The sequence below is a fragment of the Aethina tumida genome, chromosome 1, assembly GCF_024364675.1.
Source record: "Aethina tumida isolate Nest 87 chromosome 1, icAetTumi1.1, whole genome shotgun sequence".
Classification (NCBI taxonomy): domain Eukaryota; kingdom Metazoa; phylum Arthropoda; class Insecta; order Coleoptera; family Nitidulidae; genus Aethina; species Aethina tumida.
In genome coordinates this window covers 40,499,631-40,527,534 of record NC_065435.1, presented here as the reverse complement: position 1 = coordinate 40,527,534, position 27,904 = coordinate 40,499,631, and the positions used below count along the sequence as shown (strand labels likewise).

The 27,904-nt window shown below is 31.7% G+C and overlaps 1 protein-coding gene and 1 long non-coding RNA gene across 2 annotated transcripts; one reads left to right on the top strand and one right to left on the bottom strand.

Annotated features, from left to right (window-relative positions):
• Positions 1-3,103: 3,103 nt before the first annotated feature.
• LOC109609637 (tubulin gamma-2 chain-like) lies at positions 3,104-5,124 on the top strand. Its single transcript, XM_049961470.1, has one exon. The coding sequence runs from the start codon at positions 3,138-3,140 to the stop codon at positions 4,617-4,619; it is 1,482 nt and encodes a 493-aa protein (XP_049817427.1). The 5' UTR covers positions 3,104-3,137; the 3' UTR covers positions 4,620-5,124.
• Positions 5,125-25,190: 20,066 nt separating this feature from the next.
• Positions 25,191-25,462, bottom strand: LOC109609648 (uncharacterized). Its single transcript, XR_002192394.2, has 3 exons — positions 25,397-25,462; positions 25,274-25,340; positions 25,191-25,209 (listed from the first exon to the last, which is right to left on the bottom strand). It is a non-coding gene; the product is annotated as an uncharacterized LOC109609648 (long non-coding RNA).
• Between the last annotated feature and the right edge of the window lie 2,442 nt (positions 25,463-27,904).

The following is a 27,904-nucleotide window of genomic DNA, read 5'->3' as shown; positions in this document are numbered from 1 at the left end:
TTAACTCCATAAAATATATTTGAAACATGCTTAGGATACGATTGTGAAACCACCCTCCAAAAAATGAAGGCTGGTTTTGAGTATAAAACAAGTAGTGTGAGGCTGTAATTCGAAATAGAGGTGGAAATACCCAATATTAAATAAAATTCATTAATTTATAGTATAATAAGTATTATAAGGGTACTTGTGACCATAGAAAACTGTGACATGAAGATTGTTATTTGCTACAGTGTATGTATTATTACTATTAAATTATTATATGTTATTAATAAACATATAACTATAATAACATGTGCATATTAGGCATTTATATTTAAGTCTAATTTTTTCATTCTTATGGTAGCAGCAGAATGCCCGAGTCTATTTATTCAGAGTTCATAAATGTATGCACAAGCTCCAACTCCAGTTTGTGACATTGAGCAGCACTTCAAAGATGTACAGTACATCATACATACTTGCCATGTTAACCCAACTCGTAATATTCCATTAGGAAGATTATATGGCAAATACCAAAAACATGTCAATAAACTGAAAGAAGTGGGAGTACTTTAATTGGATAGCACTCAAAACAGATGGTTACCGCCTACTTATCAAATATAATCAAAGGAAACCAACCCCAGATATACACATTGGTAAAGAAGTGGGTGTATAGCATCAATAATTTTTATTAGAAGTTATATATATATTTTAGAGTGAAAATAGCAAAATTTGAACTTGAAACATCAAGCAAGGAACAACGTAGAATTTAATAAAAACAGAATAATTGCAAAATTAAATTACACTTTTTTAAACACAAATAAATTTCAATCTTTTATAACTAATTAATAAGGCGGATACATGACATTCATTCTTATACCACTATGTTACAGATATTTTTAGCTTTACTGCTAAATGTTTTGCTTCAACCCACAGTCATGCATGAGAAATAATAATAAGAGGATTATAATAAACTCCACCATTAAGGACTTACAGGACTCACTCTTTATTGATGTCAGTGTAATTAACGATTTTGCTAGGAAAATTGGGGCACACGAGACAATATGTGCAAACACAAATGAAAACCTGTAAAATATAGGAGAGTATGTACGATATAATAAAATATAAATTCCATAATTTTATTGCTGTATTAGAATATTCCACGTATTGGATCTTGAATATCCCAGATAATCAAGCTTCAAACCGATGGTTGGCAGCATTTTATTATAATATTCTGACTATTCTGTCTTATTTTTTATTTTCTTAATATGAATTTTTAAAATTAAAAATGCCAGCTTCTAAAATGTGAATTTTTACATCATTTTAAGGTCATTAATAACATATATTGAAGAAAGTTGAAAGGGACGAATTTGATGAAAATATTGGATACTCAATTATTAAATATGTTATTATTATTTGAAATATTAAAACTAAAATATCATTTGTTACTCCCACAATTATTAGCAAAATGAGGTCGTTTCTTTAGTGTTTCGGATTTGAAGCTGAACACAGAAAAATTAAAAATACACAATTTATATATAAAATATAAACGCTTTTGAGAAAATAATGTAATACTTAATCCATAATAAAGAAAACATTTTCTTTTCTGATTGCGAGGATAAAACAAAATATTGAAAAATAAAAACTTCTTTATAAGTTTAACTAGTAAATCTGGGTATTAAAAAATATTACAACTTGACATGTTGATTAAAATCAGAGAAAAATATTAAAATATTGTTAATAAATCTGACTTCAAATGAATCTATGCATGTAATATTGTAATATAAAATAAAAAATAATACAATAAATGTATATTACATTTTTAACATGACATCTCCAGTTGTTTAAAGCAGCGGAAAATATTGAAATCCGTTTGATGTCCCCGAACATCATTTCAATCTGATCTATTCAAATACATTTTATTGAGAGATAATACGAAAAGGAATTCCACTGTGGCTTATCAGAATATTTTTCTAAGTTACCATTCGATCATTACAAGATAAACTTTCCTCATACATTTTGTTTCAATTGCCTTCACTTCAATATCGGCAAAATCAATATTTAATAATCGCTTTATTTATTCATACGTGCATCGAATTTATAATGCCGTGTGCCGAAACTGACAATTTTAATAAAAGGAATGGAACCCGATTAAAACAGCGGTCGGTACATTTCTCGGGAGGACGCAAGAAAGCTTTCAACATAATTAGTACATAAAAATTTGTTCGACGAATCCATTCGATTGTACGTTGCGGAAGGACTAAACTTTTGATTTTGTTTATTTCAGCGAGGGTGTCGATGGCGAATGGGTGCGTGAAAATGGGCACTGGCGTCGGTAACGGCAACGGAAACGGCATGAGGAACGACACCTGTGCCAGACAGCAACAGCCATCCCCGGCAGGGTCCAACGTCCCGACCAGCGCCTCTTATAACAACAAAAACAACTCTAACCACAACCAAGTGGGTATCACCATTTACATTTACCCCGTATCAATTAGGTTGAAGAAGATGAATATAATTGGTATCTGTGTGTGTCAATGTGTTGCGCTGGAATGGTTTTAATTGTTTTACAACTTTGATCCAGTAGGAAGGCCACTTTTAATTGAATATTTCTTGTGGCCTATTCAACTTCAAATCTATTGGTCAATCATGATTTTGATGGAACTAAAATATGTTGTTTCTATTTCTTTAGACGATTTTTTCAACGAATAACAATTTTGCCGGGAGTTTTTATGCTGTTTCAATTTCGTTAGACAATATTTTTCGACAAATAACATTCTTACTCTGGAGAGTTGTGGGCATTATTGATTTTAGAGATTTTTCTAATTATTATTTATTCAAACGTGCATAATTTAATTGGCTACCGAATTTGGACCAGACTTCATTTCAAATGTTTAGAATAAATCAATATTTTACTGCATAGTTCCACCAATTATTTGTTGTTTTCTTTAACAATAAATAAAAAAAAAACAAAATAAAATTTCTTAAAATGTGTTTTACATTTTTATTTTATTAATTAATTGTGGTCAAATTTTAATGGAACATTAGACAATTTTTTCCTTTTGCTGAATACTATATATGCGAAATAGTGCGAAATTAGAATAATAGATGTCAATCACAAAACAATAAACAGTTAGTTGGTAGACTCAGTCGGTCATTAGATGAGGCGCGCTGTCAATTGTTTTAGTTTACTTGGTGACCGTTCGTTGATCGTACGCCATTTCCAAATTTCATCCGTCGCCGATCGGTCAAGTTCAATTAAGCGGAGAGAAATGCCGGGCGAACTGATAACGCTACAACTCGGCCAGTGCGGCAACCAGATCGGTTTCGAGTTCTGGAAGCGTTTGTGCGAGGAGCACGCCATCAATCCGGAAGGTATCCTGAGAGAATGCGCCGAATCGTATCCGATTCCCGATCGGAAGGACGTGTTCTTCTACCAAGCCGACGACTTTCACTACGTGCCCCGGGCGGTGCTCATGGACTTAGAGCCGAGGGTCATCAACAGCATCGCCTCGTCGGCGTACTCGAAGCTGTACAATGCTGAGAACATTTTTCTGAACAAAACCGGCGGCGGAGCAGGCAACAACTGGGCGACCGGTTACACCAAAGGCAGGAAGTATTGCGACGAAATATTTGACATAATTGACAGGGAAGCAGAAAACAGTGACTGTCTTGAAGCCTTCTTGGTGTGTCACTCCATCGCCGGAGGTACGGGCTCGGGTATGGGCTCTTACATCATCGAAAATTTAGAAGACAGGTACCCGAAAAAGATGACGCAGACCTACAGCGTTTTTCCAAACATCGACGAGATCAGCGACGTTATTGTTCAACCATACAACTCAATATTGACGTTGAGGAGGCTGACGGAGATTGTGGATTCTGTTATTGTCTTGGACAATACAGCTCTGAACAAAATCGCAGCCGAAAAGCTAAAAATAGCAAATCCAAACTTCAGCCACATAAACAACTTAGTAAGTACCATTATGTCCGTATCGACTGCGACCCTGAGATATCCATCGTATATGTACAACGACTTGTTGGAGCTTCTCGCCCCTTTAATACCCTTGCCTAGGTTGCACTTCTTCATGACAGGCTACACTCCCCTCTACACCGACACGGAAGACCCGGAAATCCGTAAAACCACAGTCATGGACGTCATGCGTCGCCTATTACAATCCAAGAACACGATGGTCTCGACCCCGCAAGGACGGAAGACCCCACACTGCTACATTTCCATTCTGAACATAATCCAAGGAGACGTAGACGGAACAGAAATTCGTAACAGCCTACAAAGAATCCACGACCGCGAACTGGCCCGTTTCGTACCGTGGCAACCCAGCAGCCTCCAAGTAGCTTTGAGCAGAAGATCACCGTTCGTCGACGCTCAATGCAAGATCTCCGGCTTGATGCTGGCCAACCACACCGGCATATCTTCGCTGTTCAACACTGCCGTCGTCCAGTTCGACAAGCTGCGCAAAAAGGAGGCGTTCCTCGATCAGTTCAAGAAGTACGACCTGTTCCAGGACGGTATGGTCCAACTTGATGACAGCAGGAACGTCGTGCAAGACTTGATCGACGAGTATACCGCAGCAACCAGGGAAGACTTTCTCGAGATGCCCGAGTCTCCCAAAGAATCCCGATAAAATAATTTTTGTTGTTTATAAGATGTAGACAAATACTTAACGGATTCATGCCGGCGTTGTTCGATACAGCTCTCGTACAGTTCGATGAGCTGTGTAAGTGGGAGGCGTTCCCGGATTGCCTCATGTTCAATGATAATTCGGTGGACATGGACAGCAGCAGGGATGTAGTGCAGAAGTTGGCCGTCGCTCCAGACTTTCTCGATTATCCTAAGTCTACATGGTTAATTAAACTATATAACGGTTAACTGATTGATCCTGGAGAAGCACACCAATGTTTCTGTATTGTTTGATGCGATTCTCATGCAGCATAAGACCGCAGGCTGCGTAAAAGGGATACGTTCCGGGATTTGTTCAAGAAGCTCCATCATGTACAAGAACAATTCAGTAAAATTGGACGAATGCAGCAATATTGTTCAGGAATTTGTTGATTAATCTTTTTCAGTTGATTCGATCCTACATTTAAATGAGTCTGTATTTTATATATTAATAAATTTGTCTACACATATTGTATTTATTTAAAAATATCCGACTAATAAGAGTTAAATTCCAGTTTAATTTCATAGTCTTTCCTCATACAGGGTGATTTACTTAACCTATTCATCGGGAAACGAAAAAAGGTATTGAATTGAAATATTTACAGCAATTATAACTGGACTTTTCTGATTTATTTTGATCAAAATTTCGTTTCCAGTTCCTGTACAATGTAATTCTTTAAATTTCACATACAGTAGAAAAAGCGTTTCTACTGAATTTAGAGAAAGACATCATGCATGACAGAGACAGTAGAAATCTGTCCCATAGTGGGAGACTTACTGTCTCTATTGCACATGATGTCTCTTTCAGGATTCAGATGGATAAAACTCTTTTTGTACTGTATAAATTCACGCATACTCCCAAATTTTATATAGGGTTCGTTATTTCCGTTTAATTTTATGCATCTTAATACATCAATAACTTTGTTATTTTCAGTGGAACATCACGTATATTTTACTATAAATAATTTGAATATTAAAAAGCATAATAATTTATAGAGTACCAATTTAAAATTTATATATATTTATTTTTAATATTTATTTTGATTTTTTCACTATATTTTTTTTAATAAAATAAAGATGTGACAATAAACAATATAAAATGTTAAGAATGCCTATTATAAATTTAAGACCTATTTAAAACTAAAATAAAACTAAAACGTTGCTTGTATTAAATTTTCAAACTGCTAATAATATTTAATATTAAATATTTTAAATGCTAGTAAAATATTAATCTTCTTAATATAAACAACATCTTTCAACTCAGCAATATGCATTTTATTGTGAAAAACCCTTCGGACATCTCACACAATTGCGAATGTGTAGCATTTCTTTCGACAAAGCGAGATTAAAACGAATGGAACAGTCTGCAAAGTTACGATTGTGTGAACCGTTCGGAAACGATGTGCCACATTGTAGGGCCACGCACCGGTCCGGCCCGGACCGCCATCGATTCGAATTAAATCTGTTGTGAGAGCCGACATTTCACATTCTTTACGACTCCGCCGGATAACCCCCCAAAAAAAACCAAACGTATCGTAAATTATTCCGGAATTGTGGGACACATTGCGAGTCAGCATTTTAGAAAACGGATTTGTTTCTGGTTTCAGGCTTACGAGAACGACCACACGGTACTGAGCGGCGTTGTGATCGACTGGGGACATGGCTGGGGGTGGGGCCAGGCCGCATGGGCTGCGCAGACCGCATGCGCACACGAGGCCGCCATCAGCTCCGCCATCTACTGTCACTCCGCAGAGGATTACAGTTTGGGCGGCTACGACGAGATGGACTGGAGCGCTTTCGGGGATTTCAGCTTCTAAACGAGCGGAACTCGGACACGACTGGACGATGGTATGGTGTTTCGATGCTTTTTGTACGAACTGTATTCAGATGGTATGTGAGGTCGATTGCCTCATAAATTTTGACTACAGTCGTACAATTTGATGCATGGCGTTGGTCAGAGGTCTAAATATAATTAAAACTAAAAATCTATGAGATATCAATTATTACGTTCTTCCATAATAATCTATTTATTTTCTCGCTGTTGTTGAAATCCAACTTTATGATTAATTCAAAAAGCACAGTTACCCATTTCAAATCGTTTATTTTTACTACTGCACATTTAAAATATCGTCTAGAGAATTATAATATTGGTGTTTCACATGTTTTAGAACTTAAACAAATTGTTTCAAGCTTAGGACCAACTCAAATGTAGGTATTGTTCGTTTTAAAGTAATTGATTATTTTGTCTCGCGGATTGGAATATATTTAAAATAAATTTCCAGAAGTCTCATAAAGAGTGGCAGACGAGTGTTCGCGCTCACAATTCGATTAGCACAAGTATCTATATGTCGAATAATATCCAAGTAATAGTTTCACTTAAAGTAATTGAACTAGGGAAGTTCTGTACACAGTTTTGATAGCAAGTTTCAGTTTGATTAACGTGTAAATGTATGATGATAATGATAAGATATCTTATATGAAGGACGTTTAACATCTACATGCTCGTATTGTTCCTTAATTAAATCACCTTCAATGTTAGTATTAATTATTAATCGAAATTAGTTTATTCATGTAACCAAATTAAATGAAGGATAGAAATGGGTTTAGTCCAAGAGGTTTATACAAAATTTTAGTAATCAGCTGTCAGACGAAAGTCTTAAAAAGGATAATGTTTTGCTTAATACAATAAGCATCTAGAATTGCTCAGTCTGTACGAGGTGAAACTGGATTAGTGATAAATATTTTGTGGAAATAGACTTCATCCATAAAGATTTATACGTTCTTTAAGATAAAATATTTAATTTTGAATACAGAGATATAATTTGGCACTTATCCCGTCAGAAAGGCTATAAATACATTCAAGTTTTAATAATATGAGATATCATTTATTAGGTCCTTCTTCAACCTTCCATTTAATATATAGTCTACGTAATTAAATTATTAACATTTCACATTTATATAAATTCATTTAAGCTCAGGATTACCCGAACTACAATAAAATATTGTGTGTGTTTGACCGGAATTGATTTTGATCGATTGTTTTACCTTACGAATTGGATTTAATACGTTTAAAATCAATTTTTGGAAGTCCCACAAAGTGAGGTAGTCGAGTGTTCAGACTCAGAATTAGATTAGCACAAGTATATATCGAATAATGTCGAAGTGATAGTTTCACTTAAAGTAATTGAACCTACAAAGTTCTGTACACAGTTAGTTTAATAGGTTGTGATGGCATGTTTCAGTTTGATTAACGTTCAAATGGATATGATAAGATACCTTACATGAAGAACGTTTAACCTTTACATATTGTTCCGGTTATTAACTGAAATTAGTTCATTGATGCAAATAAATTAAATGAAGGATGTCAATGGGTTTAGTTCAAGACATTTATACCTAATTTTATTAATAAGCTGACAGATGAAGGTCTCAAAAAGGATAACGTTTTGCTTTATACTAAAAGCATCCAGAATTGCTTAGTCTGCACGGGGTCAAACCAAATTAGTGATAAATATCTCGTAGAAATAGAAAGCATCCATAAAGATTTATACTTTCTTTAAGGTGTAAAATCTAATTTTAGTTAATTGACAATTTTCTAAATGGAATTTAAAACAAGTTATACGTATTTTATTTAGAAGCTTTTTGAAATTCATAAGTTGTTTGTCTCATAAATTCAATGTCAAGAGGGCTAAATAAATTTAAATCGTGAGATCTATGAGATATCTTTTATTAAGTTCTTCCATAAACATCCATGTGTGTTTTGGACCAGAATTAATTTGGATCGAGTGTTTTATCTCACAAAATGAATTCAATATGTTTAAAATCAATTTTCGGAAAACCCACAGTGTGTGCCAGTCGAGTGTTCAGACTCAGAATTAGGTTAACACAAGAATATATCGAATAATGTCGAAGTGATAGTTTCAATTAAATTAATTGAACCCAGGAAGTTATGTAAACTGTTAGTTTAATAAGTTTCGATGTCATATTTCAATTTGATTTACGTGTAAATTTATATAATAAAATACCTTATATGAAGGCCATCTATTTATTGGTATTTAATTAATATTCCACAGTTCGATTAATAATTAAAATCAGTTATTGAAACAAATAAATTAAATGAAGGAGAATTCTCAAAAAGGGTATTGTTTTGTTTAATACTAAAAGCATTTAGAATTTATAGATTGTGCATGGTCGAAGTGATTTAGTGCTAAATATTTGGTGGAAAGTTAAGGAATCCATAAAGATTTATTTATCCTTTAAGGTGTAAAATCTTATTAGTTAATATACAATTTTATAAATGGGGTTTGTAATAATTTATAAAATTTATGAAATTCATAAGTTGTTTGCCTTAAAAATTTTGAACAAACAAGTAAAGTTATTTACACAGTTTGTTTAATAAGTTTTGATAGCATGTTGCTATTTCATTAACGTGTAAATGTATATGATAAGATACTTTATATGAAGAACGTTTAACATTACATATTGTTCCTTAATTAAATAATGTTGCATACTTCGGATATAAATTAAAATTGATGAAATTAAATATCACGAAGGAGAGTAAGAGAAGCCTTTATAGTAAATTTTACTAACCAGCTAACAGAGGAAGGTCTCAGAAAGGATAACACTTTTTTTTAATACTAAAAGCATCTAGAATTGCTGAGTCTGTCGAGGGTCAAACGGGATTATTGATAAATATTTCGTAGAAATTGAAAGCATCCATAAAAACTTATATTTTATTCATAATTTTGGTTAATCTGTAAATCATGCCCAAACTAAATTATAATAAAAACAACAGACTATAAACTAATCGCAATTCATCCAACCGAAAAATGTCATATTCCCAGTGCTCGAGAGTAATGTGACAGTTTGGCAGTGGGCGTTAGGCAAAACGGCTGATGAAAACATGATCCTTCGGGGGTGGATGAGAGGAATGGGCGTAATGTGTCGGTGACACATCTTCGTCGTCCCGGCTGTCGCGGACACACGAACAAGCGTGAACCGAAAACGCTTTCAAAAACTACCGTTAGCAGTTGAATTCCGGCGCCCCTTCGCACCGATGTCCGGGGACGCAACCCTCGAAAATCACTCTTAATTAGATTTAATTAGTCGAAACGTGCATGCCGTATTTATTTGTGCGGAAAACCTCAAGGGGTTGCGTGTTCGGTTTATGATGCTGGCATTAATTAACAACTTTTAACAGGTGAAGATTCACAGATATTGATGATCCGTATAAGCGAATGCGGACTACTATAATTAAATCATGGAAGTTGATATTTAAGTTGGTGGAACGTTTTATTGGGTAAAAATAAAAAGTGAAATTTATCGAACAACGGTGGAAAGTGCGTGAAACTCCACAATATTCATGGTCCGGCTGTTAAATTAAGTGGAATAAACCATTTGTGATATATTTTCATTTACCTACTTCAGTTAATTTTGATGTCAAGTTGTATGAGGGACGGTTAACATCTACATATTGTTCCTTAATTAAATAACCCTTGGTGTTACGTTTATAAATTGGAATTAGTTTATTGATGAAATTAAATTACATTACGGACAGCAATGAATTTAGTACAATACAAGCTTTTATAGGGAGTTTTATTAACTAACTGACAAGCGAAAGTTTCAAAAAAGATGACGTTTTGCTTAACACTAAAGGAATTTAAAATTTCTTAAGCTCTACAATGTCAAGTTTTTTAATATTAACAAGAATTCCACAGTAACAAAATTTATTCACGTTATAAAATATATTTTTTGTTAATAATAAATAAGTTTCTAAATGAGATTAATTTCAAAAGATCTGTATTTCCACTAGCATTAATTGGCAGTTGGCCGAAAGCGCATTCACCAAAATTGCAAGGACTCGTTAACATCTCTTCTTCTGGTCATTGAACACTTCTTTGTACAACAATTCGAATTCGTACATGTGCCATCCCAGGTAAACCATAGACTTAAAATTAAAAAAAAAAATACTGAATTTCACCTTACAATTCTTATTTATACTTACAAATTTGTGTATATTATTATTTAAAACTTTCATCAATCTTTAATAAATGTATAATTGACCTAATCCATCAGCAGCCATTCAGTTTTGTCATAATTTTAATAGAGAGTTGGCGTTAAAGGGATGAACTTTGACAATTGGCGTATTCACCAATAATTAAACAACCCTCTGGTCATTGACTTCTCTTTACCTTCTGGTCACTGAACATATCATTGTCCAACACTTCGGATTCTTACCCAGGTATACCATACATTTGAAATTAAAAAAAATACTGTATTTTTATCTTACAATTCTTATTTAAACTTCTTAAATTCTTAAAACTTTCATCCATCTTTAACGACCTACTCCACTCCTATAATTGACCTACTCCATCAGCAGTCATGCAGGTCCATGCCATAATTTTAACAGGGAGTCGGTGTCAAAGGGACTTTCACCATTTACGCATTCACCAAAATTTGAACAACCCTCTGGTCATTGACTTCCCTTTACCCTCTGGTGACTGAACACTTCTTTGTACAACAATTCGAATTCTTACATGTGTCATCGCAGGTATACCACAGACTTAAAATTTTAAAAGAATTACTGAACATCACTTTACAAGTCTTATTTATACTAACAAATTTGAGCAGCAGTTATGCAATTCCATGCCATAATTTTAACAGGGAGTTGGTGTCAAAGGGACATTAATTTCACAGTTGTCGCATTCACCAAAATTTGAACAACCCTCTGGTCATTGTCTTCTCTTTACCCTCTTACAATTCGAACATTTCCTTGTTCAACAATTCGGAATTTTACATATGCCATCCTAGATATACCATAAACTTAAAATTTAAAAAAAATATTGAATTTCACCTTACAATTATTATTTAAACTTACAAATTTATGTATATTATTATTTGAAACTTTCATCCATCTTTAACAAATGTATAATTGATTTACTCCATCAGCAGTCATACAATTCCATGCCATAATTTTAACAGGGAGTTGGTGTCAAAGGAACGTTAATTTCACAGTTGCGCATTCACCAATATTTAAACAACCCCCTGGTCACTGACTTCTCTTTACATTCTGGTCACTGAAAATTTCCTTGTCCAACAATTCCGATTCTTACATATGCCGTCCCAGGTATATTATAAACCTGAAATTTAAAAAAATTCTGAATTTTTACCTTACAGTTCTTATTTAAAAAAATTGTGTATATTATTATTTAAAACTTTCATTCATCTTTCACAAATGTATAATTGTTCTACTCTATCAGTAGTCATGCAGTTCCACGCCATAATTTTAATAGGGAGGGACACCAACTTGAACTTTCCCAATTTGCGCATTCACCAAAATTTGAACAAACCTTTGGTCATTGATTTCTCTTTACTGCCTGGTCGCAGAACACTTTTACAGATGCCATCTTAGATATACCATAGACTTGAAATTTAAATAATATTGAATTTTTTCTTACAATTTATATTTATACTTACAAATTCATGTAATTATGATTTATAACTCATGAATCCCCATGATGTATGAAGCCATACAGTGTCCCATGCCATAATATTCGTAGGGAGTGTCAACTTTTACACTTCTCGTAGTTAACAAAATTTGACCCACTGGTCATGAGTTTTCTTTACCTTCTAATCATTGAACACTTCCTTCTTCAACAATTCGGAGTCATACTATTCCAGCTATACCATACACTTGAAACTTTCAAAATGACCAAGTGGTTGAATGTGCATTCACCAAAATTTCATAAACATAAACTTACATAAACTTTATATTTAATTAAAAATATATGGACATTATTATATTAATATAAAATGAAACATTTCAAAAATTTGACTCTGAGACCTCACGATCTTTGGCCAGTCACGTTCTATTAAATGATTTTGACTTTAAACCTATTCGAAACGATACTTTTCATTGATTTTAGCATCTAATCCTTAGATGAGACGAAAACAGACTAAAGCTTTTCAAATAAAGAATTTAATGGTTTTCCATATCTCCGTTTATTGCTATACAGGACATATATGATAGTTAAAGAAACAATAAATGCGAGATGTAGGAGAGAATCGTTATTAAATTGCTAAATTAATTTAGCCATGTTTTAGAATTTATATAAATTGATTTAAGCCTTGGAATTAATTTTGTTCGAGTACTTTAACTCAGTATTTTGATTTGATACATTCAAAATATATTACCAGAAGTTCAATAATTTGCGGTATACGAGTGTTCACGCTCGCAATTCGATTAGCACAAATATATATCGAATATTGTCGAAGTAATAGTTTCCCTTAAAGTAATTGAACTTGCGAAGTTCAGTACACAGTTAGTTTAATAAGTTTTGATGGCAAGTTTCAATTTGATTAGCCAGTAAATGTATATAATAGGATGTCTTACATGAAGAACGTTTAACATCTCCATATTGTTCCATAATTAAATCACGTTCAATGTTTCGGTTACAAATTGAAATTAGTTTATTGATGGAATTACATTACGACAAGGAAGCCAATGAAGTTAGTACACGACTAGCGTTTTTAATGAATGAAAAAGAGTAAATTTTTGTCGAGTACTTTGATTCATGAGTTGAATTTAATTTATTTAAAATAAATTATCAGAAGTCCCTTAAAGTGTTGCAGTCGAGTGTTAACCCTTTCAATTCAATTAACACAAGTATATACGAATAATGTCAAAGCGAAGTTCTACACACATCTAGTTAGATGGAAAGTTTCAATTTGTTTAGCACATATGATAAGATACCTTTTATGTGAAGAACGTTAAACGTCTACATATTGTGCATTAATTAAATTACGTTCGATGTTACGGTTATAAATTGAAATTAGTTTGTTGATCAAATTAAATTAGTTGAAGGAGGGCAATGGATTTAGTACATGACGAGCTTTTATAGCGAGTTTTATTAACCAGCTGACAGGCGAAGGTCTCAAAAAGGATAACGTTTTGCTTAGTACTAAAATCGCCTAGAGTTGCTGAGTCTGTAGAGGGTCAGAGTGGATTATTGATAAATATTTCGTCGAAATAGAGAACATCCATAATAATTTGTATTTTATTCATGGCATAAAATCCAATTTTAATTAACTTTGTGATGTTACATAGACGGATCGCAATTAGAAAGTTTTATAAGTTTTGTCTACTAAATTTAACTACAGTTGTATAACTTAGCAATTAGTTTGTCAAAAAGTATTAATCTATTTATATTTCTTGAGATCAGTTTTATGATAAAAAAAATAGTTGTTCTAAAATACTCCAATTTTCCAAACTGGAAAAATTTAGAAATACAATTTTTTTGGAATTCTGTTTCAAAATTCTCTAATTATTTTTTATAATTATTTTTTTATATTTTAGTAGAATCTGAGAAATATTAGTTGAATTTTTCAATAAACTTGTCAGTTGTAATAAAAGACTGTCCTAACTTCGTCTGATTATTCAAAATTTCAACTATCTTTATCTTCTACTCTTTAGTTATTTTTAGTAGAATTTGAAAAATAAATTCTTCAATAAATTTTCTAAAATTTTTATATAATTTTGTTTCGAAATTTCCAATTTTTCCAATTATCTTCAATTTTAAAACTAAAAAATGGTTAATGAATTTTTCCTCAAATTCACTTATTCATCAATTTTTACAAATTTATCTAAAATTTGAGAAATATTAGTTGAATTTATCATTAAATTTATCAATTTTAATAAAAGACTGTCCTAACTTTGTCTGATGATTCAAATTTTCTTCATTTTTATAAAAAAAAAAACAAATTAGGAAATCTTAACTGAATTCTACACAAAATTTGTTAAATTTAGAGGAATTTTGTTGAGAACTCTCTAAAGATAGTTTTGCAATAGTTTTTTTTTGTTCATATTTAATTAAAATATTGGTTTATTTTTTAATTAAGTTTATACATTTTGGTGAAAGGTCTTATATTAAAATTGAGAAAAAAATAGCAAATTTTTCATTATAATTTTTGGTTTTAGAGGAAGTTTGTTTGAAAATTCTAAAATTTTCAATATTTCTTCAATTATAAATGGAATTTGGGACAATTAGTTTTTTATTGACAAATTTTATTGAGAAATTTTGTTTCTTACTTACTTTAAGTAAACAAAAATTTTACTTGAGTCTTTTATTAAACTTTAATTTCAACTAAGGACTTTTAAATTTTAATTGATAAATTCATTAATATTTTTCTAAATTGACTTAAATGATAAAATTAATGAAAATTACTTAAAATTCCACTAAGTTTAATGAAAAATTTAGCTGATTTTTTAATAAAAACTGAAAAAAAAAAAATGACAAAATTCAAGAAAAAGGTCAGACTATGAAATTTTACTTGAGTCTTTCATTAAACTAAATTTTTCATTGAACTTGGAATTTTAAGTAATTTTCATTAATTTTATCATTTAAGTCAATTTAGAAAAATATTGATGAATTTATCAATTAAAATTTAAAAATCCTTAGTTGAAATTAAAAATATGTTTGATATCTTGATTTGAACCAACTAAGAGGAGTGTTGAGTGGATTCTCAGACTACGTAAAAAATAAATATTTTTGACAAGAATTACATTTGATTCAGTACATCAGTTCACGAATTGTGACTCGAAACTCGTACTCGGAAATTTATACGCCGGAGCAACCGAGAACCAAATACCCACTAAATCTTGGAACAATTTTTATAGTCCGTCGGTAAATTCGGTGGAATAAACCACCCGAGACATATTTTCATTATTTACCTGGAAGGCGCGCTTAAGAATAATGCGACAGTTTGAGGTCGGAACCGGGGGAGGTGTCCCAAAACGGCTGACAAAACTTGCGGTCCGCGGGGGCGGAGGCCGGCGAAAATGCGCGTTTCATGTCGGTGACATACTGTTCTCAGCTGTTGCCGACACACATCCACACACACATACACGCGCACGCAGACGGAACGTGCGAACGGAAAACGTGATCGCATTCGAAAAACTATAGGTGCACAAATTCCGGTCGTGACTGACTACGGCGTCGGCTCGGTGTTCCGGAGGCGGACCGGAAATTGTACTTAATCGGGTGTAACGATGGAAATGGAAGGGTGCAATTAATTTTAATCGTTTTGTATTTTTTGTGCTTTTAATAATGCCGTCCTAAGCTTAAAAACAATGGTCAAATCTAGAAAATATATACACGTGTATGTTTGTATTTTCAAAACATATTGATTAAAACTCTCAATTGAATATGAAATATAAATGTGTGTGTACTATGTGTCTTACATGTAAGTCGTAATCTTGTAGACTGATTCATAATTTGTGTTTAGGATATTTGTATATTTCACTGCCACATAGAAAATAGGTACTTAACCATTTTGATAGTAACTAATATTCGTCATCGATTTTCGACCTAATTATTAAGGAAATGGAAAATAAACAAAAAGTATTAGGTACTATCAGACAATCATAACTTACATGTCATTAACACTTAAATATTATAATATAAGTGTAACTAGATGTGGACTGCTATATTATGTCTTTAAACCAAAAAAGATTGTAAGCCAAAACTCCAATCCCTATTAGATCTAGTAGTTAGATTTAAGTTTAGGCTAATTTTAAAAAGCAGGAGGTAAAATTATGTAATACGTACTTTATTCAATTTAATTATAACGAAACAATATTACATCTGATATTTGAAAATTCTAAAAACCAATTAATTTTCATTAATAACACTGGTTTACAATTGTCAACTTATTAATTATAGAAATTTTCTATTATTTTTTTAGGGTAATAAGGTGAGATGAACATGATTGAGATGAATATTTCGTTAGAAAGGTGAGTAAATTATACATCCAACAGTATCTCGTAAATAGTTTCGATCAAACGAAAAATAATCGTGTTAGTCTGTAGAAAATTAATATAACATGTTATTTTTATCAATTTTTTGTTACTTTGAGTACTTTTTCCAATAACTAATATATAGTTTTTTTTTTTAATTGAGAAGAAAGTAGCTAAATTACAATTTTCTTCACTTTTCATTAGAACTTTTCTGTTAATTTTGATTAGAATTTTTCCTAAAATTGTCAAGTTTTCAATTTTTCTTCATTTTAAAGCAAAAATTGAGAAAAAATAGAACAATTTTTCATGAATTTTTCTAATTTTAGAGAAATTTAGTCCCAATATTTAATAATTTCACAATTTTACACATTTTCTTTATGCTTAAGTAGAATTTAACAAATATCAGTTGAATCTTTGATTTATTCCGTCAATTTTGATAAAAATTTATCCTAAAATTATATAATTTTTCTAATTTTCTTCATGTTTAAGCAAAAATTGAGAAACATTGAATAATTCCTTAATTTTATTAGTTTTAGTTTTTTTTTAGTTTCCTGTCTTAAGAGACTCTAATTTCTGAAATTTCCGAAAAATTCTCTTTTCTTTTTTTTTCTCCAATTTAATAAAATTGAGAAATTAGAAAATTTTAGATACAAAAAATTGATTAAATCAATAAAGAAAATATATTTAATTATTTTCTAATATCTTAATTTTTTTTCAGAATTGAATTTTTCCAGAATTTTGTCAATTTTAGATATATTTATCAGCTAAAACTTACAAATCCTTAGTTATTAAAAATAAGAATTTTAGTAGTAAAATAAAAAATTAAAGGAAATTATATAATTTCACAAATTTTCTACGATAGAGTTTGTAAAATATCAGTAGAATATTACATTAAATCAGTCCACTTTATTTGAATTTTTTTTTTTGAAGTTTCAGTTGTAGAGGAATTATGTCCCTAAATTTTACAAATTTCGTTCTCAACATTTTGACAAATAATTGCTAAATTTTTCGTTAGTTTATTCAATTACAATCGTTTGCAACTCTGCAGAATACTGAATAAAAAATGAAAATGTTACGATAGAAAAAATAAAAGGAAAATCAATTGATATAAAACCTATGAAAAATTGCTGAATGAAATTTCAATTGAATGACTGCTATTTATAAACAGTTTTCGTTTCCTGAAAATCAAAATATTCAATATTAACTAAAATTTCAATTGAAGTGGTTATTTCAAAATGGCCCTTACATTATATAACGTGAATGGAAAAAGAATACTCAAATTGCAAAAATGGCTGAAAATTACGTAGAATATTATGAACAGCTATAACTCAGTTATTTTTTTCATACCGAATTAAGTACTGTTGGATGCATAATTCACTCACATTTCTATTACTTTTATTCTGAACAGCGCATTAATAAAATGATAAACTCAAAAACACAAATTTGCAATTATTTTGGTTTTGGTGGTTTCGGTTTTGGTATTACCCTAAAAATACATAAAAGAAATGTCTATATTTTCGCTGTAAACTAGTGTAATGAATAAAATATTTTTACTCAGGGACCAACCAAATTGAATTATTTCATTCAACGACACAAAAACGTCATTGCATAATTTTACGTCTGCTATTAAATGTATATGTTACTCGATAAATGTTTTCATAGTACAGATGTTCCGACCTTCCAAATATTATTGGCCCTCCACATTTGACTCACGGTCAAGTCGTTTGCCCATTCTCTATCGATAGCAAATAACAGCATAAAAGCCAATAATTTTGGAACGTCCCCAAATTTATGAACGTAAGAATATTCGTAGCAATAAAAATTCGAGAAGTAAAGGCTAAGAAATATTTTTCAGAGGAGACGCTTTCCACAGCCAAATCTGATTACATTCTCCTACATAACGAGAATGTAAGTCGACTGTGAAACGTAATTTTTCTAAGTTCTGTGGCTTAATTTACGTTTTAACGAAGCCACCGAGGATTCGATCCGTTCGAGTATGTAAATAGGGCCGAAAGATAATGATTATGGTTAAGAATTTTTTCCTTCTCGGGTCCCACAAAGTGTGTTTGTGTGATCGATTCGACGATTTGATTGCCCCAGAATTATTCATGTGACTGCGGGACGAGTCGATGTCGATCTTCTGGCCCGTAAAAATTAGACTAATTAGACTTGTATACCTGTAAGCTGCTACAATTATTTATACACTTATTTACTTTGGACACTACGGAATTTTTCACACTTGAGACACGTATTCTAAAGGTATTTTTTATCGGTTTACGTTTACAACTTGCTCTAATTGATTTTTACAACTTTTGTACATTTTAATATAACTGTATATTACAATTATACCTAACGTTAGTTTTTATAGAATATATATTTTAGAAGTATATGTATAAATTTGTCAATGTAGGTGCTATAAAAACTTAAGGTAGATTTATTTCATATTTGGAGTTTCAATCCCCATATTACACATTTGAATTATTGTACTGCTCGTAACATGTGGATTTATGAAATTTCAACTCCTCAATTATGAAAAATCGTCCGATATATTTATGCCCGGTTGCCGAAACGTTGTTAGCAATTGCTTGCTCCTTGTACCTTCACTGAAGGTTAAAATTGATCAAAACGTTGACAAGCAATTTTAATTGACGTTTCCCCAATCGGCACCTAACTTTCAGACGTTACGTTATGTACGTGGCAAATTCTAACTTAAATGTAATTAAATATACTTATAATTATAGTAGATTTAATGTTAACTAATGTGTATAGATGCCAAATGTTACACACCATCTTTGTGATACCTGTACCTATACAAAAATTAATAAACAAATACCAAAAAATCAATTGTTTCATTTAATAATAACCCCTTTTAAATTATATTATATTAAATTCAAAAATTGGAGTGAGAAAAGTATATATGTATGAAAACATCGTAAGTATGTATCTACATTCTATTATTCTTATTATTCTAATTTATTCATTAGATTATGGAAAAATGAATTGAATTAAATATTTTATAACAATCATAACTTATATTGAACAATTTTTCTTTTATTTTGAAAAAAAATTAATTTCCGTGTGCTAACCAGAGACCATCCAATAACTACTATTAATGCAAACAAATTTTATATACGATGTTCGTTATTTACGTTTAAATTTGCACTATCATTAAATTGAATATTATAAAACCAATCGATTAATAAAGGTATTACTTAAATTTAAAAAAAAAATATTAACAGAGAACATTATTTTTACATTATAAGTATATAAGTTATACAAATAAGTAAATAAAATTATATAAGATATATTCACTCTTTAACTTTAGATTTAAAACACATATTAATAAGAAAATAATATTTTGGAATAACTAACGTCAAAAGCACATAAATAAATGAAAAATACAACCTGACACGTCAATACAAAATCTATAAAAATTAATGAAAACTGAGAAATAGTTAAAAAAAAAACTTAAACTACAAAATTTAGTCTAGATATATTTCTTTTTTATTAACCATGTCGACCAAAGAGTTAACCTAAAAGTGATAAATAAAATTACTAATTATTATTATTAAAAAATATATTTATTTTCTGCCTATACTTGTTTCTGCATTTCGTGCGTCATCAGATAGGACAAAATCCAAAACCGTGTTTTTGTAAACTACAGTTTTGAAAATCCTATTACAAGTTTTTATTTACAATTAAAATACAAATACAGTACAATTACAATACAAATCAAAACAAAACTATTTTAAAATATTCGTTTCAAACAGAGTTTCTGTCCCAGTAACCAATTACCAGGAGGACATACACCTACGTATTTTACTGAGTACTATGTACAAAACAAAACATTCAAACAGACAAAACCAGAAACTATAGCAGCTGTCTAATAACAAATATTATAAAATAGTTTATTCGGAAAATTATATATTAAACATACAATCGAATTGAAATTTGGTACAAGTAAAATTACCTATCGTCGCTACACTAATTACAATTTACTAAAACCTAAATAGACATCCATTTTCATATATAAGAAGGAATAATAATCTTCACTGAGTACATATAATCCTATACAATGATAATTTAATACAATTCAAAAACAGAATAAAAGAGACAAAGAGAGAACGAAATGCTCCTCTGGATCCAGCTGAAATTTAATTTTTCTTTAAGTAATCTTTATTCATCAATTAATGACTGATTTCCTATTTACTTACCGTTTGTCTAATGGTTGGTCAAACCATCACTGTTCAGTACAAATGAATTCACTTCACTTTTTTTCCACTATACACATCACCTTTTAATACGAGCCGAGAAGACTTGCTTGGCAATTATCCAAAGAAGCAAGAAAATAAATAAATGACCGTTCGCAAAAAGTTCAAACCGAAGACAGGACGCCTCTGAGTTTTCAATACCGGAAATTTTGATGGGCATCTAACTCATAATAAATCTCTGAAATAATCGATTAACTCGTACGATAACCGACGACGTTGAATTACTTTTACTGTTGGGGAGAAACAGAAATAAATATATAGAAAAACTCACTTTGCGTTGCCAGTTGCCCGGTTAACTAGTCTCGTTCGGGACCCACCTGAAATCATTAAAATATTCAATTAGTAATTGTTTAATATTAATAAAATGATTATTTATCACCTTTAATGCCCTTTTCCAATTGCCTTATCGTCTTTCCGATGGTTGGATGGATCATCACCGTTCAGTTCAAAAGAGTCCACATCACTTTCATTGTCCACTTCGTAATTTACACTTCAACGCGAGACGAAAACAGTTTTTCTAAATCGCACTTATTTGTCAACAGCCCAAATAACGAGATCGAAGAAGGAACGCGCGAGAGGTGTTTTAAATAACGCAAATTTTGATGAACATATAATTCAATTTCCTAAATTGTAAACCCCTCATATTTTAATAAACATTGAGCATCTAATTCAGTATAGATAAATATGTAAAATAACAGATTGGCGCGATCGAAAACATAGTTCAGTTCAAATGAGTCCACATTACTATCACTGCCCACTTCATTCTTCACTTTAAAAAATTTTACGACAAATGTAACCGAAAATTGAACGCGTGAAAGGGGTGCAAATTGAGCATCTAACTCAATACTGATAAATGTCGTCTAAAGTATCCGATTGAACCGCACAAAAACTGAAGATATTGAATTACTCTTGCTATGGATGAAGAAGAAACAAAAATTAATATAATTCAAGTAATTATTATATAATTAGTAAATTAAATTACTAATTATTATCATTTCATGTTTCCTTACCGTCTGTCTAATGGTCGGTCAGACCATCACCGTTCAGTAGAAATGAGTTCACTTCACTCTTTATCCACAACACATATCACTTTATAAAGCGAGAACACTTACATAGCAATTTTCCAAATAAGCAAGAAAATAAATAAACGACCATTCGCAAAATGTTCAAACCGAAGAAAGACCGCCTCAGAGTTTTTAATACCGGAAATTTTGATGAACTTCTAGCTCATAACTAATAAATCTCTGAAATAAACGATTAACGCGTACGACAACCGACGACGTAGATTTACATTTACGTTACGGAGAAACAAATAAATATATAGAAAAACTCACTTTGCGTTGCCAGTTGCCCTGTTAACTAGTCTCGTTCTGGACCCACCTGAAATTATAAGAATAATTCAATTAATAGTTGTTTAATTATTTATAGAATTATTATTTATAACCTTTAACGCCCTTTTCCAATTGCCTTATCGTCTTTCCGATGGTTGGATGGATCATCACTGTTCAGTTCAAATGTGTTCACATCACTTTTATTGTCCACTTCGTAATTTACATTTCAACGCGAAACGAAAACTGTTGTTCTACACCGCACTTATTGTCAACTGTCCAATTAACGAGATCGGAGAAGGAACGCGCGAGAGGTGTTTTCAATATCGCAAATTTTGATGAACATCTAATTCAGTTTCCTAAATTGTAAAGCCTCACACATTTCAATAAACATTGAGCATCTAACTCAATATTGATAAATGACTAAAATAAAAGATTGGCGCAATTGAAAATAGTTCAGTTCAAATGAATCCACATTACTATTACTGTCCACCTCATTCTTTCACTTTGCGACGCGCGTCGATAACACACATTATCCCGCACTTATTTGCCAATTGTCCAATTAACGAGAAAGTAAATAAAATATATTCCGCCAAATGTTATAATCGAGAAAAGAACGCGTGTGAGGAGTATTTAAAACCGCAAATTTTGATGAGCATCTGACTCAGATTCCGAAAATGTAAATTCACTCTCCTTTTAATACAAATTGAGCACCTGACTCAATACTGATAAATGTCTAAAGTATCCGAATGACCCGCATAAAGCCGAAGATATTAAATTACTTTTGCTACTGATGAAGAAAAAACAGTAACTCATATAATTAAATTAATTATTATTTAATTAGTAAATTAAATTATTAATAATAACCATTTCATGTTCGCTTACCGTCTATCTAATGGTTAAACCATCACCGTTCAGTAGAAATTAGTTCACTTCACATTTTATCCACTACAAACATCACTTTTTAACGCGAGCCGAGAACACTAACTTGGCAATAGTCCAAATCAGCAAGAAAATAAATAAATGACCGTTCGCAAAATCTTTAAACCGAAGAAAGGACCGCCTCAGAGTTTTTAAAGTCGCATATTTTGATGAGCAACTAACTCAGTAAATTACTAAAATAACCGATTAACACATACGGAAACCGTATTACTTTTACCGTTACGGAGAAATACAAATGAAAATATTGAAAAACTCACTTTGCGTTGCCAGTTGCCCGGTTAACTAGTCTCGTTCTGGACCCACCTGAAATCATAAGAATAATTAAAATAGTGACTGTTTAATTATTAGTAGAATTATTATTTATCACCTTTAACGCCCTTTTCCAGTTGCCTTATCGTCTTTCCAATGGTTGGCTGGATCATCACAGTTCAGTTCAAAGGTTCACATCACTTTCATTGTCCACTTCTCAATTAACATTTCAGCGCGAGATGAAAACAGGTCTTGTACACCACACTTATTTGTCAACTGTCCAATCAACGAGATCGAAGAAAGAACGCGTGAAAGGAGTTTTCAATATCGCAAATGTTGATGAGCATCTAACTCAGTTTCCAAAATTATAAAGATTTTCATATTTTAATAACAATGAGCATCTAACTCATTGTTAATTAATGACAAAAATACCGATTGACGCAATCGAAAAGATCACATTTTAGTTTATAGGAGTCCACATTACTTACATTTTCCACTTTGCGACGCGACACGAACACTTCTTTATTACCGCACTTATTCATCAACTGTCCAGTCAATGAGATTATAAATAAAATGTCTTCCACCAAATGTTGTAATCGAAGAAACAATGCGTGAGAAGAGTATTTAATATCGCAAATTTGATGAGCATCTAACTCAGTTTTCTAAATTATAAAGCCTCTCATATTTTAATAATCATTGAGCATCTAACTCATTAGTGATAAATGACTAAAATAACCGATTGACATGATCACATTACTATTCCTGTCCTCTTCATTATTCACTTAGCGACGCGCGTCGATAACACTTTTTACCCCGCATTTATTTGCCAATTGTCCAATTAACGAGAAATTAAGTAAAAAATCTTCCGTCAAATGTTGTAACTGACAAAAGAGCGCGTGAAAGGAGTGTTTAAGACCGCAAATTTTGATGAGCATCTAACTCAGTTTCCGAAAATGTAAAATCAATCTATTTTTAATAAAAATTGAGCATCTAACTCAATATTCAGAAATGACGCGCACAAAAACTGAAGATTTTGAATTACTCTTCCTATTGATGAAGAAAAAACATATAATATAATTCAAGTAATTATTATTTAATTGGTAAATTATATTATTAATAATTATCATTTCATGTTCGCCTACCGTCTATATAATGGTCAGGCCCTCAGTGTTCAGTAGAAATTAGTTCACTTCACATTTTATCCACTACACACATCACTTAACGCGAGTCGAGAACACTTACTTAGCAATTATCCAAATAAGCAAGAAAATAAATAAATGACCGTTCGCAAAAAGTTCAAACCGAAGAAAGGACGCCTCAGAGTTTTTAAACCGGAAATTTTGATGAGCATCTAACTCATAACTAATAAATCTCTGAAATAACCGATTAACGCGTATGGAAACCGACGACGTTGAATTACTTTTACCGTTACGGAGAATCACAAATAAAAATATAAAAAACTCACTTTGCGTTGCCAGTTGCCCGGTTAACTAGTCTCGTTCTGGACCCACCTGAAATCATAAGAATAATTCAATTAATAGTTGTTTAATTATTTATAGAATTATTATTTATCACCTTTATTGCCCCTTTCCAATTGCCCTATCGTCTTTCCAATGGTTGACCGGATCATCACAGTTCAGTTCAAAGGAGTCCACATCACTTTCACTGTCCACTTCGCAATTTCCAATATGAGACGAAAACAGTTCTTGTACACCGCACTTATTTGTCAACTGTCCAACTAACGAGATCGAAGAAACAACGCGCGAGAGGAGTTTTCAATTTCCCAAATTTTAAAGAGCATCTAACTCAGTTTCCGAAAATGTAAAATCACTCCACTTTTAATAAAAATTGAGTATCTAACTCAATACAGATACATTTCCGAAATCAACGATTAACGCGTACCGAAACCGACGATGTTAAATTATCACTGTCGTTGATGAAGGACAAACACAAATAAATAGTCTCGTCTTGGATCTGAAATCATTAAAATAAAACATTTAATAAATGTTTAATTTTTAATAGAATTATTATTTATTACCTTTCATACTTATTTCCAATTGTCTTATCTTTTCTCCACTGGTTGATTGGATCATCAAAGTGCAAACCTGTAGAGTAATAGTAATATAATTGTTTAATCATTAATAAAATAATTATTTATCACCTTTAATGCCCTTTTCCAATTGCCTTATCGTCCTTCCAATGGTTGGCTGAATCATCCCAGTTCGGTTCAAATGTGTCCACATCACTTTCATTGTTCACCGCAGTTATTTGTCAATTGTCCAATTAACGAGATCGAAAAAATAACGCGTGAAAGGAGTTTTCAATATCGCAAAATTGATGAGCATCTAACTCAATTTTCTAAATTATAATTATATTCTCATATTTTAATAAACATTGAGCATCTAACTCAATATTGATAAATGACTAAAATAACCGATTGACATGATCACATTACTATTCCTGTCCTCTTCATTCTTCATTTCGCGACGCGCGTCGATAACACTTTTTACCACGCATTTATTTGCCAATTGTCCAATCAACGAGAAATTAAGTAAAAAATCTTCCGTCAAATGTTGTAACCGAAAAAAGAGCGCGTGAAAGGAGTGTTTAAGGCCGCAAATTTTGATGAGCATCTAACTCAGTTTCCGAAAATGTAAAATCACTCTACTTTTAATAAAAATTGAGCATCTAACTCAATCTACTAGTAAATGTTTAAAGTATCCAATTGATGCGCACAAAAACTGAAGATACTGAATTACTCTTGCTATTGATGAAGAAAAAACAAATAATATAATTCAAGTAATTATTATTTAATTAGTAAATTAAATTATTAATATTATCAATTGATGTTCGCCTACCGTCTATATAATGGTCAGACCATCACCGTTTAGTAGAAATTAGTTCACTTCACTTTTTATCCACTACACACATCACTTTTTAACACGAGTCGAGAACACTTACTTAGCAATTATCCAAATAAGCAAGAAAATAAATAAATAACCGTTCGCAAAAAGTTCAAACCGAAGAAAGAACGCCTCAGAATTTTTAAACCGGAAATTTTGATGAGCATCTAACTCATAACTAATAAATCTCTGAAATAACCGATTAACGCGTATGGAAACCGACGACGTTGAATTACTTTTACCATTACGGAGAATCACAAATAAAAATATAAAAAAACTCACTTTGCGTTGCCAGTTGCCCGGTTAACTAGTCTCGTTCAGGACCCACCTGAAATTATAAGAATAATTCAATTAATAGTTGTTTAATTATTTACAGAATTATTATTTATCACCTTTATTGCCACTTTCCAATTGCCAATGGCCAATGGTTGGCTGGATCATCACAGTTCAGTTCAAAGGAGTCCACATCACTTTCATTGTCCACTTCGCAATTTACAATGCGAGACGAAAACAGTTCTTGTACACCGCACTTATTTGTCCACTGTCCAACTAACGAGGTCGAAGAGAGAACGCGCGAGAGGAGTTTTAATTTCGCAAATTTTAAAGAGCATCTAACTCAGTTTCAGAGAATGTAAAATCACTCGACTTTTAACAAAAATTGAACATCTAGCTCAATACAGATAAATACCTATCAGAACCGATTGACGCAATCGAAAAGATCACAGTTTAGTTTATAGGAGTCCACATTACTTTCATTTTCCACTTTGCGACGCGACACGAACATTTGTTTAATACCGCACTTATTCAACTGTCCATTCAATGAGAAAATAAATAAAATGTCTTTCACCAAATGTTGTAATCGAAGAATCAATGCGTGAGAAGACTATTTAGTATCGCAAATTTTGATGAGCATCTAACTCAATACAGATACATTTCCGAAATCAACGATTAACGCGTACCGAAACAAACGATGTTGAATTATCACTGCCGTTGAAGGAGGAGAAACACAAATAAATAATCTCGTTCTGGATCTGAAATCATTAAAATAAATCAATTAATAATTGGTTAATTATTAATAGAATTATTATTTATCACCTTTTATACTCATTTCCAATTGTCTTATCTTTCCTCCACTGGTTGGCTGGATCATCAAAGTGCAAACCTGTAGAGTAATAGTAATATAATTGCTTAATCATTAATTAAATATTTATTTATCACCTTTAATGCTCTTATCCAATTGCCCTATCGTCCTTCCAATGGTTGGCTGGATCGTCCCAGTTCGGTTCAAATGTGTCCACATCACTTTCATTGTTCACCGCAGTTATTTGTCAATTGTCCAATTAAGGAGATCGAAAAAATAACGCTTGAGAGGTGTTTTCAATATCGCAAATTTGATAAGCATCTAACTCAGTTTTCTAAATTATAAAGCCTCTCATATTTTAATAAACATTGAGCATCTAACTCAATATTGATAAATGACTAAAATAACCGATTGGCGCGATCACATTACTATTCCTGTCCACTTCTTTCGTCACTTAGCGACGCGCGTCGATAACACTTTTTACCACACATTTATCTGCCAATTATTCAATCAACGAGAAATTAAGTAAAAAATCTTCCGTCAAATGTTGTAACCGAAAAAAGAGCGCCTGAAAGGAGTGTTTGTGGCCGCAAATTTTGATGAGCATCTAACTCAGTTTCCGAAAATGTAAGATCACTCTACTTTTAATAAAAATTGAGCATCTAACTCAATACTGAAGATATTG

Coding starts and splice junctions, on each gene's coding strand:
- LOC109609637 (XM_049961470.1), top strand. CDS start 3,138: ATGAGGCGCGCTGTCAATTGTTTTAGTTTACTTGGTGACCGTTCGTTG.